General features: G+C 38.8%; 1 protein-coding gene across 1 annotated transcript in view; it reads left to right on the forward strand.

Moving 5' to 3' along the window:
• Positions 1-18,813, forward strand: part of ABI3BP (ABI family member 3 binding protein) — a 416,270-nt gene that overhangs the window by 111,941 nt on the left and 285,516 nt on the right. The window contains exon 3 of the mRNA XM_063457646.1: positions 16,860-16,919. Within this exon, the coding sequence (XP_063313716.1) occupies positions 16,860-16,919 (60 nt within the window). The remainder of the gene's footprint in view (positions 1-16,859; positions 16,920-18,813) is intronic.

Below are 18,813 nucleotides of genomic sequence, written 5' to 3' on the forward strand. Positions count from 1 at the left end.
TTTTTTATTTCAAAGCTTACTTCATGGTGCTAAAGGACCCAAGACAGAGATTGGCCGTGGGACGGATTCATATTAGAAGCTCAACTCACAATAATCTCAGATTGGCTGGGTTTAGGTTTATCCTACAGAGAGCAGCTTCAATTTTTGTTTCAGCAGAAAATAGTCTAATACCTATCAAAGGCACCTAGGTTGTACTGTAGTTTCAAATATTCTTTACAGGAAAATCAAATTACTAGGAGCAGTCAGAGAAATAGATCTATGATATGCTGGTTTACACATCACACTAGAAAAATGTTATTAAATAATTTAAAAAATCTTGGTTGGCTGAAATGTTTTGTGGAACGAGAGTCTATTTAATTTCCAAAACATATCAAAAAAATGACATGGCATTTACTTTTTGTTGTCACAAGTTGCAGACGTTGGAATCCAAAATGCATCTTGCTCTGTATGACTTTACAATTACAAGAAATTTGCAACGTTCATTTTAATTTTATGGCCTACTATAAAAAAACATATCTTGCTTTGATTGGCCCCACTTGACGTTTGAACAATCTTCACTTTGTAGCGCAACTTAACATGTGGTTTTTACATCACATAAGTAGTTGAACAACGTATACCCATAAAATAAATTGCCTACCCCTTCATTTCTTGCGGGAAATTGCCAGAAGGTCTCTCCATCTGTGGCAGACTCCAAGGAAGGGGATGCAGAGGGCTTCCCAGAAAGTGCATCTTTGTAAAGTACATTTATTTTGCAGGAGATAAACAGACAAATGTATTGTAGTCACAGGAACAATAGATAGATAAGGACCCTGCTCAAATGAGCTTACAGTCTAGAGCAGGCTTCCCCAAACTCCAGCCCTCCAGATGTAGCTGAACTACAACTCCCATGATTTTTAGCCCATTTATTTCATTCATAAAATCATGGGAGTTGTAGTTGAGCAACATCTAGAGGGCCAGAGTTTGGGGAAGTCTGGTCTAGAGTAAATGAGATGCTTACGCTTAAAAGGTAATACAGTAACGCATGCAAATGAATTACTAACTGAGATGGTCTAAATACATAGATTATAAAATATATTTTGTTAAAGGCAGTGCTTGCTTAACCATTAGTCTAGTTATGAGCTACAGAACACTGCACAGGATATTGCCTGTGAGGCTTTTTCTAGTGACAGGCTTACTGTCAATCACCAGGTAAGCCTTACAGAAGTGAATGTGGAGAAAGGGATGGGACCTTTATCCCGGCTCCTGCCAAGTATTCAATACATTACACCCAGCACATGCTGGCTGAAGAAAGGTTTAGGGAGAAAGTTATTTAATACCCTCCACCCTCTGCACATGGAGTGTATGAACAGAAGGCGCCCTGTAAACAATGAATCATTGGATCTGGGATGCCCACATTAATTGCTTTTGAATTATCCATATGCTGTATATCAGAATGAGGTGGGAATGCTGGCACCTCGTATATCTTTTCATTTAGAATTTGGAAAGAAATGTTGATGTTTCATCTTCTATAGCCCAAGCTCAACAAGTGTCTGTTTATCACTGTGTGTTACTCATCAGTGGGACTGCTCTAGCTAATGCAGGACATTCTGCATATTATAGTGGTACATGGCATTTACCTATGTCATTGTCATTCTTACCATTCATGCATCATAAGTTACACATAAAATCTTGGACAGGAATAATGTGCAATCTTTCTTTCTTTTTATTCTTTTACTTTTTACAGAAGTAAAAAAAAAGTGCCAGTACAGTAGACATGTGCATTTGTTGTTATATGAATACGATTTCATCCGAAAATTCTGTTTTTTTTCGTATTCGTTTACTAAACCGTAAACAAAAGCCTTACATCCGAAATATAAACGAAACGAAAAGGGCAAATGCCGAATGCATTTCCTTTTCATTTTGTTTCTTTCGTTCAATAGACTCCGTGCTGCAGGGGAATTAACCCCCGCAGCACAGAGAAAATAACACTGCGCATGCACACAAAAAAAAAGCAAGGACGGAGCCAGCAGCTCTTTGTCATAAATATTATCACTATAAACCCCATATTAATAAAAGGGAGGTTAAACCCTCCTGCATGCCCCTACTCACGGCATGTCGCATAAACATTGTTGCATGTCGCCTAAACAGGGTTCGCCTGGGTGAACATGGATTCTTTTTTTGTGTTTTTTGTAATTATTTTTTTGCGCCTTTTTTTTTTTGCGCTATGGTTCTTTATTAGGGGCTTTATTATTTGTGGTCCCCACCTGCCGCTCATGGGTGGGGACCTGGGGGGACATTAGGTCCCACCCCATTATTTAATTATTTAAGGGGGGGACATTGGGTCCCCCCCATTATTTAATTATTTAAGGACCCCACCCGCCGCTCATGGGTAGGAACCTGGGGGGGACATTAGGTTCCCCCCCTTTAATTAATTTGCGTATCCACCCGCCGCTCATGGGTGGGGACCAGGGGGGGACATTTGGTCCTTAGGTCCCCCCTTTAATAACTAGGGTCCCCAACTGCCGGTCATGGGTGGGGTCTTGCGGGGGACATTAGGTCCCCCATTTATTTAATTATTTAAGGTGCCCACCCGCCTGTCATGGGTGGGGACCTGGGGGCACATTAGGTCCCCCCCCCATTATTTATTTATTTAATTATTACTGAAGATCCACAAGAATCTAATGAAACCACCAGGTAGACCCATAATCTCAGGGATCAATTCAATCTCTAGTAGATTATCAGAATATATGGATAAAATTCTTCAACCGGTAATAAGAAATTGTCCATCATATCTTAGAGAACAAAACACAAAAAATGCCCTTGGGAGTGAATACTTTTGCAAGTCATTGTACATCAACTGTTTTAAAAATTTTAAATAAAATGGAAAAAAGATTGCAGATGTTTCCTCATTGGATACGATTATAAAACACAAATTAGGAATGAGAACTACTGAATATTTTTGAAATTATTGAAATTATTTTAAATAATAATTACTTTCGGTTTCAAAATGATTTTTACTTACAACTAGGTGGCACGGCCATGGGCACCAGGTTTGCCCCAGTTACGCAAACGTATTTCTGGCCCACTGGGAATTACAACATATTAACCCAGAAGGTAAGTGGGGGCCCAATCTTGTGTTATACAAGACATATATAGATGATTTATTTTTTATTTGGAGAGGGGACATAAATTCCCTTACAGATTTTATACAAGACGCCAACTCAAATGAATGGAGAGTATCACTAATTATAGCGAACTAAAGAGTAAACTTCCTTGATCTTATTATTTTTACAGAAAATAATTAAATAAAAACAGAAACTTTTTTTAAAACAGTTGATGTACAATGACTTGCAAAAGTATTCACTCCCCAGGGCATTTTTTGTGTTTTGTTGCCTCACAACCTGGAATTAACATGGATTGTTTAAGGATTTGCATCATTTAATTTTCAGAACAAGCCCACAACTTTGAAGATTTTTTTTTATTGTGAAGCAAACAACAAATAGAAAAAAATAACAGAAAAAGTCAATGTGCATAACTATTCACCCCCCTAAAGTCAATACTTTGTAGAGCCATCTTTTGCGGCAATCACAGCTCCAAGTCGCTTTGGATAAGTCTCTATGAGCTTGCCACATCTTACCACTCTGATTTTTGCCCATTCCTCCTTCAAAACTGCTCCAGCTCCTTCAAGTTGGATGGTTTGCGCTTGTGAACAATCTTTAAGTCTGACCACAGATCTTCTATTGGATTGAGGTCTAGACTTTGACTAGGCCATTCCAAAACATTTAAATGTTTCCCCTTAAACCACTCAAGTGTTGCTTTAGCAGTGTGTTTGGGGTCATTGTCCTGCTGGAAGGTGAACCTCCGTCCTAGCCTCAAATCACGCACAGAGTGGTACAGGTTTTGCTCAAGACTATCCCTGTATTTAGCACCATCCATCTTTCTGTCAATTCTGACCAGTTTTCCAGTCCCGGCTACTGAAAAACACCCCCACAGCATGATGCTGCCACCACCATGTTTCACTGTGGGGATGGTGTTCTTTGGGTTATATGATGTGTTGGGTTTGAGCCAGACATAGCGTTTTCTTTGATGGCCGAAAAGTTAAATTTTAGTCTTATCAGACCAGAGCACCTTCCTCCATACATTTTGTGAGTCTCCCACATGCCTTTTTGCAAACTCAAAATTTGCTATTTTGTTTTTTGCTGAAAGTAATGGCTTTCTTCTGGCCACTCTGCCTATGTACAGATACTCCAGTCTCTACTGTATAACTCTGCAACTCCTCCAGGGATACCTTAGGTCTCTTTAAAAAAACTTTAACTTATTATATTATTAGAGAACCAGAAGAAGACATAAGAGCAACCCATTTTTTAAAACAATACAAGGTTTTTTTGGAATGCGGAAAATGTAGACGATGTCAGGAAACTACAACTCATAGACACCATGTAAAATAATTTACCAATAAAGAGAGGCAATATAAGATTGAGGACTGCATAACATGTAACACTAATAATGTTATATATGTGCTCACCTGTCCATGTGGTCTTAATTGTGAGTGACGTACAACTAGACCACTTAAAACAAGGATAGGTGAACACATATATAACATAAAGACGAAATACGCTCAACACCAAGTGTCTGTACATTATAGAGCAGCCCCCTCCAGCTTAAAATATAAAGGTATTCAAATGGTGAAAAAGAATTGGACAGGGGATGATTTCTGTAAAAAAAAAAATAGGACAAATAGAGATGAGATGGATATTTGAACTCAACACACTGATTCCATATGGATAAAATAACGATTTTGAGATTTGTCATTTTTTATAGAGGTCCTTTTTTTACATTATTATTTTTATCTAACTTAAAAAGCCTTTTTAGTATTTTTCTTAGCTTTGAGGTTTTAATACAAATACCATCTCAATTACTTGTCCCATTTGCAATTGTAGGGTATATTTATTTTAGTAAAAGGAGATGGAAAGTTTGTACTCTTACGGTTATGTACATTTTTTTATAGTTTGGTCTATCCAATATATAAGGTTACACTGGAATTTGTTAATTTTTTATTCACTTCTATATTTATATTTTTATCATTTGGAGATATTAAAAATTGGAGATATTGGGGAGTGGGGCCAAGCCAGCAAGCAGAGCGGATGCACAAAGCTGAGCTCCCGACACACGAACCCGATTTATCATGATTACTCGCCAAAATCGAATCAATTTCCCAACCGGGTTCCGATACCTGAATAAAGGACCTGGTGACAAGCCCGACACCTTACACGAGTATCCAGGAGATCGGGAACCCAAGATGGCAAGCCGTGGCTTAAAGGCAGCGGGGGACGGGAGAGACGGACGCTTTCCCGGCCACCGCACTGGAGACCCACGAGCACCCTGCTCCCCCCCCCCTCCCCGGACCAGTGGGGGTTATCCCGGTCCAGCCCTGAGAGGGCACACACGGACGGAAAACATACTGATAAAAACATGCGAGCAGCGAGACGAGGCGCGGACCCGCAAAATGGCCGCCACCACGTGCACTCAAGCCAATGCACTGCCTAGTCTCGAAGACAGGCTGGAAGCTATACTGACTGCCTTCTGGAAGAAACTGGCGCAGACCCAAACATCCAAAAAGGCCCCTCGTCAGCCAGTCATCCCTCCGGTGCATCCACCAGCCCCGACAGGCACTGAGGAGCCGAGGGAGGAGAGCGAGAACTACCCCCCAACTTCTGAGCCGTAGACCACGCATCGGAGGCCACCCACCTGGTTCCCGATGCAGGCGGAGAGCCCACACACATGGCCCACTATGGTTCGTGCCTAAAGGACACTACAGAGGGTCCACGCACGGCACACAACCAGCGGGGCTAAGATGGTCACTCAGCGCCCCACCCACCAACACACTAACGAAGCTGCTACAAGTGCCCTGACGGGCTTCGACTCGGTGCCTCGGGGAAACAACCAGACATCAACTCCCAGATCAGCAGGGGGAGAGATGAGGTCGGCACACCGACGAAAACATACGCCCACCACACAAGGTACCCACGACAGGCTGGAGAGTTGCAACGGAGCCCACCTGACCCCCTTGCCTGACAGCGGTGCCGGAGTCTCACTGAGCCAGGACTGTGGAATCGGCTGAGGTCTTGCCCATAGACTCTGAGCTCAATATTTGCTCAACTGACTCACAAGGCTGTCCTGTATTGTCTCACATTAGCATACCCTCTCACTGACATTTCTAAACCTTATAATCTACTAATGATAAGTTTTACATTTTGAAACCCATAGGAGTACTCTAACTAAATGCTTAATCCTTCTTCTCACGTGTACCCCATTTCCAAATGTTTTAGCCTGTATAACAAAGTCACAATGCACGTGTTTATAGTTAATCTATAATCTATAACCCTACTGCAGCACACACAACCGTACTAATACTAACCAATGCTTGATTGTTTATAAGTGACTAAATACCAGATTTCCAGTTAAAATGTTTAAATGTTTCACTGTTGACTTTGCATACGGACTTTGCATACGGACACGATTGTAGCACTTAATTCATGGGACACGGGGGCAGGGAACACATGCTCTTATTGAAATTGCCTTAACCGAACCAACCCCACTTGCACCATGGCTGCAGTTAACACCACATGTCCGGCCTAGGCTTATTTAGGCTATTTAAATCTACTTTACTCTAGCTCGAGATGTTATAAGCATACCACAGAAGCGTCTACTTTATTTTCATATGAGTTGCTAATCCGAGTTGTTGACGTACAGGGCTTGACTCTATAGGGGCAGCTAACACCTCCCAAAGTGCTTACACCCACTCCACTAGATCTAAGAACAGGCACTATTAAGAAATGCACCTAAACGTTATGTGTCTCCATAGAGTAGTCTGCTAATGTGTATATTTTAACTTTATCAGTACTGTTACCAGGTGCTAAAGCGTGACATAATTTAACCTGATGACAGCCAGGCTACCAGCATGTACGGTTGGGAGAAATCTCACCTCTATTAACGTGTTTGCCGAACAGTCTACAGCTCACCAGTTTAACATTGTAGTTTAACATCATAGTCTAACATGTTTTCAACATTATAAATTATCTGAAACATATAGAGCTGATTACAATCTACGTCTACAAACCTCGCTTATCAGTGCTATATGTTAGGAATCTTGCCTGCTTAAACCATATAATACTCTTGTAATATACTCTTCAGTTATATGCATATTCAACGTTATCTTTGAACATCACATGTTATGCTAAGCTTCAATACATAATCAAAAATGTGCAACTTCCCATGCCACTGTCAATCCTATTAACATATATGCTTGCTGTTGTGGCGTTTGATGTTACAATGTACCTACCTGCACAACCAAAATAAAGAATAAAAAAAAAAAAAAATTGGAGATATTAAAAATGTCTTTGTAGATCATATCTATACCATTCTATTATATATATATATATTTCAGATCCTAAGGATGTACAATCACTACTGCAATTCTATATTTTTAATGCTGATACATTATTTGTCTGTGTTTATTTTAATCTTCTTCTTCTTCTTTTTTTATACAATAAGATAAATTGTATGTGGATTTGTATTTTTATGACCGTAGTTATGGGACTTTAAGTTGTTTTATTGTCCCTGGACTGATATGCAAATGAAGATTTTGGAAGCAACCAATGAGTATTAGGAATGCATGGTCAGAACTTTGCCCATAAACACCCACAACGAAGATGGAGTGAACCGTGATCCATGTTCTGACGAAGCAGCAGGCAAAACACGTAGACGTGCGTAGTGATGCCATACGATGGGCGTAACCATTGGAAGCCGTGACATACGAACAGCACGAGAGATGGAGCTTGCTATTATTAGAGGCATACCCGGAGATATCGCTACCTGTCACATTGCCTGGGGAGAGCAGACTAACATCCACATCATTATAGTTGACCATCCTAAGGTCACAGGCGCATGTGAGTGGTGAGGTTTTATACCACATATACTCACCACCTATCTCTAGTAAGGAGCTGTGATACTTACCTCTTTGTGCAATATAGCAAACTTTACTCTATGTGCAATATTGCAGAATTATATTCTTTTTTAAACTGTGTTTAATAAATTGTAATTTTATTCTTCATCTTTGGATTGTGCAATATTGTAGCCATCTTTTGGTAACATAAAATCTGTATATAACAATATCACACAATTGTGCAATTTTCGTTCTTGTTTTACATGCTGATGGATTCCTAAAGCCAAGATATGAGCGTAAGTATAATTGTTTGCGCTCCACTTTTTTTTCACATTATATTTACCTGGGTGTGTGTTGGGGGCTTGTTCCCCAGGGTGCAGACACTAAAGTGTGTAGCAGCATATCAATATTTTATCGATTATCAAATTTGTTATAAGTTATCATTACTATTAGCCCAAGAGACCTTTTTACCTATTTTTTGTCTCATGAAGATATGCTTTTTAGCGCTTTTATTACTTCTGTAAGTTTTAGTGCCAATAAAATTGTGTTGTACCTCCAGAACTCGGTCTTGTCCAGTTACTGGGGGCAAATGGGCCTCGTTGTATGCTCAGGGGTTTCTGCATGGCTGAAGGAAGGGAATTAGCTGACGTAACCGGTTGGGTTTTCCTGGGTCCGCTACACAAATGTCTACAGTACAGTCTGTGCTGGCTGAATAACTATAATAAAACACCTCAGACTCTGCAGGATTTAGGATGACCTTTATTCCACTAAATCAAAGAAAGGTTTTCTTTAATTAATAGGAATAAAAGGTCATCCAAATTCCTGCAGAGTGCCTGAGGCATTCTATTATTCTGAGTTTGTATGGTTTCAACAGAGTTTAGCCTTACTAAGCACCTGAAGGGAGTATTGGGAGATCTCCCTCTGGCAGAGTAAATCGCAACACATTGTCTGGCAGTGTCAGTTGAATGTCTGGAGGAAAGTCCTGACACAATTAACATGCACCTGCAGCTGTTCAGCAAATATACATCTTATACTTATTAGGGTTCAATATTAGGATCTTCTTAAAACATTATTTTCTTCTAACGCTGTGGCAAACTAGGGCCACCAAACAATTTATTGCAAAAGACAGCAGCACGTACAAACATTCTGGGGACACAGACCTTTGTCAACATATAATGGTTTGGTGACACTAGTGTACCATACCAGTAACCTCTTGTGTCTGAGCTGTTTTTTTATTGTATTGGTTAAAGCCTCAATTTATGCTTGTTGGCTGTATTAGGGAAAGTGTTCCTTATTACGTTCTTATACTGCAGTTACCTTTGCCATTTTTGTTATTTTTGTACATATATTTTTTTTTAAGTGTATCAGAGTTTCTAGGGTCGGGAGCTGACATTGGCTGTTTTCCCCAGAGGGCTTTTGATAAGTCTGATGTCATCATTGTTTTATTGTTTATATTGTTTATCCCAAAATATGCATTTGGAGATATTATCTCTCTCTCTCTCTCTCAATGTTTGTAATATTAAGAGATAACTAACACCTCCTATTGCAGTGATTATAAATAATCCAATCATTTCACATTTGAGAGGCAGGGTTTAAAATAGAAAACAAATGCAAGATTGAAACACCTTGAGTGTTGGCCCTCCTAAATATCTCCTACAAAGGTCCACATTGAAACTGTGCCACAAAATATATACAAAGCTAGGCTTTGTGTAGCCAAACAGCCAAAGGTTACTTCCCCTCGACTGAGGTCCTCCTGGTGAGAATTTGATTTTTGGATGTTATAGAGGAGCTCACCACAAGGTTTCACAAAACTCTTGTAGCAGACAATAGGATCTGGTACCCTTGGGAGGAATAACTTGCATTGCTGACTTGCTAATTTTCTGGCCTTTCACTGTGGCAGTCCCAGCCTCACCCTTTGGACAGTGTCAAAAGTTACCAGTGTCTACGTTTTAACTCCCATCTGACATTTTTTTTGTGTGTGTTTCAGCTTCCTTTTTTTTTCTATTGTTTTTCGTTTCCTGGATTTTGATTGGTAGTAGTATATTTCTCCATACCCCCTGCTTTTTTCTTACTATTTTGTCTGGGTTTTTTTTTTTCTGGCCTGCATGATGAGTGATAGTAGAGAACCTTACATAACAAAAACATTTTATTGTTTTGGGAGAAGAAGACAAATTAGTTTTTTTATAAATGTAAATCTTTTTTTTTTTTCCCAATTCTTGTCTATAAGATTCTCTTGTTTGGTGTTGTTTCTTTGTTGATAATTTTTTTAGTGAATTTATATTTTTCTGCTTCACTGTATCCTCCTTAATTGCATAGAACTATTTATGAAAAAATAGATAGAAAAAGATTTCCTGTTGGCCTTCTTTTACTGTCTGAAAATGGTCAACAGATAAGAAATGATTTTAAGTAAATTGCAACCATTTCTCCAAGTAGGCATATTACATATTGCACTCAGTAAATCTAGCATGATGAAAGGAAGACAGGATTTAAATTTCAGATCTGCAGACTCTCCAAAAAATTATATATTAGATAAGAAAGGCAAACATTGCAGAAGGGTTGAATTGGTAATATATAGGAATTTGGAAGCCACGCATAAAAGTTTGCTGGGTTTTTATTCAATCATTACACCAGTCACAGGGATGTACAGTGAGGTCCGTGGCCGGTGAGGCACTAGCTTAGTAGACTTGGGTGCTGGAAAAATGTTTGTTTTGTCTGAAAACATTTGGGCGAACAAAACTTTTTGTTTAGTCCGAACCAAATTTTGTCCGATTGTTAATATTGTTTCAGCATTTTTATTGGACGGCAGCATTTGTATTGGATGGCTTGAACCAATGATGCTTTTCCACATGTCCAATGACCTTCTGAGTTCAGTGCCTCAAACAGTACAGAGAGGGGATGACGAGCTCAGCCTCCCATCTACGCAATGTTTTGAACGGCATACAGTGCGCATCTCTTACTATTTTAACAGGCTCGAGCTATGTCCATTGCGGGGAGGCTGAGATCGTTGGTAGACTCAGTGCTAGAGATTTTTTTTCACTCATGACTCACCTGTCTTCCCTGACACGTCACTGCCCTGATATCATTGTGCCCATTGGTGATCTTAGACTTACATTGATTAAATATTGTTCTTGTAACAACAAAGGGTACAATAGAAAACACCCAGACTCCACACACAAAATCATTTTCTCATTAAACTTATAATGCAAAGTAAGAAGATAATCATGTTCCTGGAAGAAAAGATTGTTAAGCAAATGGTTTTGGTTGTAAACTTGTAACAGGGAAAATAATCTGCAGCCCAGGCTTTCATTATATCCCATCTAAATTTCCATTACTGATCTTTTTCAAACTGCACTCATATTAAATGTGTATTTCTGTGAAGGTTTAAGCTAAGATCTGGGCTGGTTATGTTTATGCAATTCCTCTCTACTCCAAGCTGTTACAGCCTTTTGATATGTTTATTCAGCTAGCTTACTAATGGTTGCCAAATGTATAAACAACAATTGATCTCTTGCTGTAGGGCCTACAGTGCAGGACAGTCTTTTTCTCACTCGCCAGTGATGAGGAAGCTTAAAAGCATAATGTGTAATTTAGAAAAAAAAAATACTATATATTTAGGTTAAAGTTGAATGCTGCGCTCAAAAAAAAAATGATTATAAACCTGGTAATAAGTACAATTTGCCTACCAATAAAATCTACACTTTGTACTAGACTTGGAGATTTGTTTCCTATGAAATGCAATTCATCCGAATTTGGGCCAATCGGGTGATTATACAAATTCCTGAACTCCCAGACAAAATGTAGCCAAATCATAAACCAAACAAATTCATAGGAGAAAAGATAATTGATGGGAAGGGGACAGGAGCATAAATATATATATATATATATATATTTTTTATGCTCCTGTCCCCTTCCCATCATATATATATATATATATATATATATATATATATATATATATATATATATATATATATTTATGCTCCTGTCCCCTTCCCATCAATTATCTTTTCTCCTATGAATTTGTTTGGTTTATGATTTGGCTACATTTTGTCTGGGAGTTCAGGAATTTGTATAATCACCCGATATAGTATAATCATATCTTTTTTTACTCATCCTCTTTTTTACTCTATTGGTTACTTTTTCTCACTTGATCTGTGAACCAAATATTTATATTATGTATATATTTACAGTACACTCGTTGGCCCATTTTTGCATCCTTTTGGTTTATCGAATTTGTTTTCCCAAATCTATTTATATAAATTAAATGGGGTCAAACCTTATAGTCAAAATTCTGACATCCCCCAAAAATGTACACTTTTTTGTTTACACTTGTGTCTGTATACAATATAATCCAGTATGTATTACTTAGCATAGGGGTGCTTAACGTTTAGGAAGTCGCGGAACACTTTGAAAATGTGGTACATAATGAAGGGGCACACAATGGACAAATATTATATACAATACAACAGCAATAACATTATCTATTTTTATTAACTAATTATTGAATTTTAGGAACTATAACTGTGGTTGTTAATCAGATTCAGTGCTCCAGGTGACAATCAGTCATTTTTGTGCTCCACGTTGACTTAGAGTACTTTTCTAAAGAACATCTGTTCGCTTAAGTATGTGCTTTTGAAGACAGAGAAGATTTTTACTACAATACCACAAAAACATTAAAGCCAACATGCAGAACCTTAGTCCTTAGAATTGATCAGACTTATTGTGGATACAGAAAAACAGCATCGGAAAATAGCCAAAAGACAAGAACTAGCCAAGGTCTGGGATAACAGAAGGTCGCAACAACAACAAGTTTGTTTCTCCATTCTATAGACACTGTGATAAGTACACTCGTACTAAAACTGGTAATATGCCCTTATACTTTATTTCTCTCACGTGGATAATTTGTCCTTAATTAGGGGTTCTCTACCCATGTCCCACGGTTGCAATGTTCCACAGCCTTTGTTTTCCTTTATTGCTTTCTATTGCTTTATAAAGTACCTTACAGTTGAAAAACTGACATACAGTTCTAACTGTTCTAACAAATCCTCCATCCAATAAACTCCACTGTAGTCCTTAAATTTTTCTGCAACATATGCAGTCACATTAAGTAAAGGGATAGGCAGTTTCACTGTAAGATGTAAAAAATCTCCAGCATGTTCAGTACGAAAACTGTTAGCCAAGCCAGGTAAATAATACTTTTTTATGTTTATTCAATGTCCTAAAAACCCATAGGAACCAGAACAAAATTAAAGAAAATAAAACTCTTATATGGTGTACCACAAATAAAATAAATATACATTCATTTTATATTCAAGACATATTTGTGGGAAAGAAATGCTGTATTTTTATGGTGGGAGTACATGAAAAATGATTCACAAATGATAAGGTTTCAAACGTTGTTGCTCCTCACTTATTATGTATCGACCTGCCAAAAATGTCATAAGGAAATCCCCGATGTACAAAATTAAAAGATTAGACTCAGAACAAACATAGTATTTCACTGTTTGTGTATAATGCTAAATAATTTTGGCATTTGTGAACATTGCTCATTAGCAGTATTCCTAAAACAGAAAATGTGTGTATTTATGTTTGAGATTTGGTTTTCAAGGTTATGAACTCGTTGTTTCAGAAAGCAGCTTTGATCAATACTGCATCATTTCAGAGTAGAAACTACATGTGCTGCTATTTATCAAAGTAAAGCAGTGAATATTTGTTTCAATCTGACAAATCAAGGGGCAATTCAGAGTCATTGTGGGCGATTTAGCATTGGGGAAGATTTGTCAAAGTGTTCTCTTCTAAATAGCAGTGCAAACATATAAAAAGAGAGGAGTTTTCTATGGAATGTGCCTGCTGTTTCCATTGGTTTCCACGGTGATTGCTCCACTTTTAGTACTTTAGACCACGTTTTAGAACAGAACAGAACACATCATTTCACAGAATTACTCCCAAATTTAGAGAGGCAAAAAAAAAAGAGAAGTGAAACAGAACAGTGATGAAAAGATTGATACATCTTGCAGGCGTTGCCTGAAATTGGCATATAGTTGTACTCAAAAGTTTGCATACCCTGGCAGAAATTGTGAAATATTGGCATTGATTTTGAAAATATGACTGATCATGCAAATGTTTTTTATTGAAGGATAGTGATTATATGAAGCCATTTATTATCACATGTTTGTTTGGCATCTTTTTAAATCGTAATCATAACAGAAATCACCCAAATGGCCCTGATCAAAAATGTACATACCCCTGAATGTTTGGCCTTGTTACAGACACACAAGGTGACACACACACGTGTTAAAATGGGAATTAAAGATTCATTTCCCACACACTTTTTAACCCCTTAAGGACACATGACATGTGTTACATGTCATGATTCCCTTTTATTCCAGAAGTTTGGTCCTTAAGGGGTTAAATTGCAATTAGTTGCAAAGTTTTGGCGTAGGACTCATTGTATTCGTAAAATAGCTAGTTGGTTGTGTTTCTGCCCTTTCTCACACTATATTGCAGCTATTTCAGTCATGGCTGCTGATTCCAATTTATTAAAACTAAGTTAAAATACATGAAATGTATTCCCTAAACAGCAATTTGAAAACCAAATAGCAAAATTTAGGAAAGAAAATCCAAGCTGTAGTTGTAACATCATTTAGTTGTTTTTTGATTGTTTTGTTGTTGTTGTTGTTTTTTTTATCTCAAGATCTGTCATGTTGACTTTCTAATTGCTCCAAATATAAGTTTAGTGTATAATCACCACTTATCAGTGATTAACAGTTAAAAACTATGCATTACATTTTACTGGAAAACCTTCTTAGCAACCTCAAATAAATCATGAAATAAGCATACACAAATACAATAGGTATTCTTGGAAGTTACATTTCCCCTTTAAACTCATTGCCAGTGTGAAACACCTACATTTGCATATGAGAATTATTTTATCCAATCACATTTCACTTGATGTAAAGTTCTAATTCTACTTGCATGCAAGAGAACTATTTCATCTGATAAGATTTAATTTGAGATAATATTTTCACTGTACTGTACCATGGGCATCCACAGGAATTTTTATAGGGGGGGGGGAGGGGAGGCATAATTGTAATGACATCCATGCTTGGCCCCTTTTTGAAAGTGTCATGAAGGGGAGGAGCATAGTCATTATCACATAAAGCCAGGGTGAATAGCGTTTTCACAACTATGGTGTCAGGAATACATGTTTGTATTCCTGACACTATATGTTCCTTTAAGCAAATTAAAGGAACATTCTGGTCACCATAACAACTTCATCTAAATGAAAATGCTATGATGCCAGGAAGCCCCTGGGTACTCTCTTTCCTTTAAGGGGTTAAACCGCTCTCAAATGGTTTAACCCCAAAGGCTTCCTCCAGCTCCAGGTCGCTCAGTGGTATTCTGCATCTGAAACGGAGTTGATGTCAGGCATGGGTGCCGCTGATTGGCTAGAGTTGACAGTTGACGCTGTAAGCCAATCGCTAGTTCCCGGTTCATTGTTTTTTACTTTTTTATGGGGAGCTACTGATTGGCTTAGAGTGCCAGCTGACCGCTCTAGCCAATCAGCAACACCCCTACCCAGCGGCACTCTGTGCTTCCTGACACTCAGTAAATAAAAGTGAACACATTAACACTGATATTTTTTTTTTACCTGGGGAGATGAGAAGGTCCAGAGTTTCCCTGCCAGGCCCAGGTACCAAATGATGTGGTGTCCAGAATAAAGTGGAGGGTTCACTTTATCTCCTTTTCTTCTCCTTCATTTCACAGTCTTCTTTTTCTTTTGACACGGTCTTCTATCCTTGGCTCCTTCTGCTCCTTTACCTTTCTGCTCCTTTCTGCTTATTTTGCGCCCTTCTGCTCCTTTCTCATTCTGATTCCTTTCTGCTCCTTGCAGACCCTTTCTGCTCCTTCTTCTACTTTACCTTTGTGCTCCTTCTGATTATTTCTGCTCCTTTACCTTTGTGCTCCTTCTGGCCCTTTCTGCTCTTTGCAGACCATTCCTGCCCCTTGCTGCCCCTGCTCCTTGCATACCCTTCCTGTTCCTTGCTGCCCCTGCTCCTTGCAGACCCTTCCTGCTGCTTGCTGCCCCTGCTCCTTGCAGACCCTTCCTGCTCCTTGCTGCCCTTGCTCCTTGCAGACCCTTCCTGCTCAGCAGAGAGAAGCAGGGATATATGCAGCTTCCTATCCCTGTCTCTCTCCATACACAGCGCCACCTACGGTATTGCAGTTCATTCACACGAAAAATAGCAGAACAAGCTGAAAAATCCAGGGGGGGGGGGGGGTGGGGGTGGATTGTCCCCCTCCCTGCGGACGCCCATGTACTGTACTGTTTTCTGGGCTATGCTCTCATGAGCTATTGTGAGTTGAATTCTAATGTTTTTTTGCACATTTTTATGATTTTTCAGTTTAACGAAGATCTAAATGATTTAGTGAACTTTCCATGTCCTACTCCTGCCTAGTGCAAGAGTAGTATTTACAGCATAAATGTTTCCTATTTCTGCTCATACGGGACTTAGTACATCTTGAGAGTTTTTCACTAATTTGAGAACTCAAAGTGAATTTTAAACTTAAACATCAAAATAGCCAACCTGGCAATCTTCTGCATATCAGTTATGCTTACAGGTTGACTAATCGTCCTTAAATTGAAATTCAGTTTGAATTCACTTTAAATTCTCACTTTAATAAATAATCCTGTATAGTAATTACAGTTCGCAATCACAATTGGGTGGACGTTTTGCTCTTTTGATATTCAGGCTCTTATCAGACTAGGGATCTTACCACTAGAAGTGATATGCAAGAATTAGCTAGATGACTTCATATAATATTTCAACAGGGTATCAACTATGTTTCTCATGTGGCTCATATATTTGCAATAGTTTAGCAATTTATTTAGGTTTGTAATCAGTTATTTAATACTTTTTGCTTTTGTTTTTAGATGCTGAACCAAGATATTTGATATCTGTAAAACCAAATGAAAATAAGAAGTCCTGCAAAGGTAATGTTGAACTATGTGAAATTGAACCTTAGCTATTAATGTGAGTGTATTTTCTATTGATTTTGAGATACAGAGAAGATAACAGTCAAAAGAGTGAGACAGAAATGCCCTTTTTTCCTGTCATATAATCAAACCTGAGAATGTCCAGAAGAAAATCAAGACTACTCTCAACAGTGCCCCCTTATAGGAAGCCTATAGTCTCAAAAATAACAATTGTTACTTCAGGACTATAGGATGTCTGGACTTCTTCCCCCCTCTTTTAATTGTACCTTTCTTACATAGTTACTTAGTTACATAGCTCAAACGTTACTTGCATCCTTCAAGTTCAGCCTTCCTCATATTTCATTTTGCACATTTCATACCTACTTGACCACAAAATGGCAGTCTGATATCTCCTTGGATCAAGAAGCTATTACCCCACTAATTATAAATTATATCCCTGTATATTATGTTTTTACAAGTATGTATTAAATTGCTGTTTAAACATTTGTATGGACTCTGATAAAACCACCTCTTCAGGTAGAGAATTCCACATCCTTATTGCTCTTAATGTAAAAAAAACACTTTTCTTTGCCTTAGACTAAATCTCCTTTCTTCCAGCCTAGAAGTGTGACCTTGTGTCCTATGTATAGTCCTGTTTATAAATAGATTTCCAGACAATGGTTTCTACTGGCCCTGAATATACTTTGTATAATGTTATCATATCCCCTCTGAGGTGCCGTTTTTCAAAACTAAAGAGATTTAAATTTTTTAACCTTGCTTCGTAACTAAAATGCTCCTATCCTTTTATCAATTTTGTAGCTCGTCTCTGCATTTTTTCTAGTGCCATGATATCCTTCTTTAGAACAGGTGGCCAAAATGGCAACTGCAGATTGACATTGCATATCGCTTGCTTATTTGTTGTCTAATAGAGATGTCCCGAACGGTTCGCAGGCGAATAGTTCCTGGCGAACATAGCTTGTTCGCGTTCGCCACGGACGGCGAACATATGCAATGTTCGGTCCGCCCCCTATTCATCGTCATTGAGTAAACTTTGACCCTGTACCTCACAGTCAGCAGACACATTCCAGCCAATCAGCAGCAGACCCTCCCTCCTAGAACCTCCCACCTCCTGGACAGCATCCATTTTAGATTCATTCGGAAGCTGCATTTTTTTTTTTTTTTCTTATTTTTTTTTTAGACAGAAGTGTGTTATATTTGAGCATGCTAGGCTGAACGTGCGTATATCATGGCTAGTTGCACTGAGGGTATGAGTATATAGCAGTACATTGTTGTGAAAGATGGCTGTCACGTTTAGGGTGTAGCTTGCACGTTATCAACTGTGTATTTATATCAGCAGCTCCACCACTAGTTATAAATCAAGTGTGAGTCGCCCCATGAGATGAGACTAGTGAATAACATAATACATGATGGTTAAGGTAAAGGCATGTAAGGAACTACGACAATAAACTCTTTAGGAGGTGAAATAATGAAATGTTTAAACGCTTGCTACTTTACGATTAGTTAATGTGCAGAGAGCAGTTCATGTGATCAAAGGTATGGTGTGGAGGATCAACTATAGTGGGTCATGCTTGGCAGGTTGCTGTTTACTGCTTGTGCTCATCCGATCCCTTCTGGGCGCCAGGTGCAGACCCTGGGAGTCCCTGATACCTGGAACAACAAAGGCAAGTCTCTGGCTGAGTGCCGGGTTCGCGGCTTGAGGTGGTGGAAGCTTGTTTTGTCGGGTGGTCGGATCTGTCCCGGTGGTGCCTCACGTCCGGTGCGGGATTGTGGTGGCTTAAGGTGGAGGCGAGTGCTTGGGGCAGGCTCTGCATTTCTGTTTGTGCCTCCGGTCCTGTCTTCGACGCCTTTTGCGTTGGTGGATTTTAATGTGGACTGCTTCGCTTAGCTGTGG

This window comes from Pelobates fuscus, chromosome 1 (assembly GCF_036172605.1).
Source record: "Pelobates fuscus isolate aPelFus1 chromosome 1, aPelFus1.pri, whole genome shotgun sequence".
Lineage (NCBI taxonomy): Eukaryota > Metazoa > Chordata > Amphibia > Anura > Pelobatidae > Pelobates > Pelobates fuscus.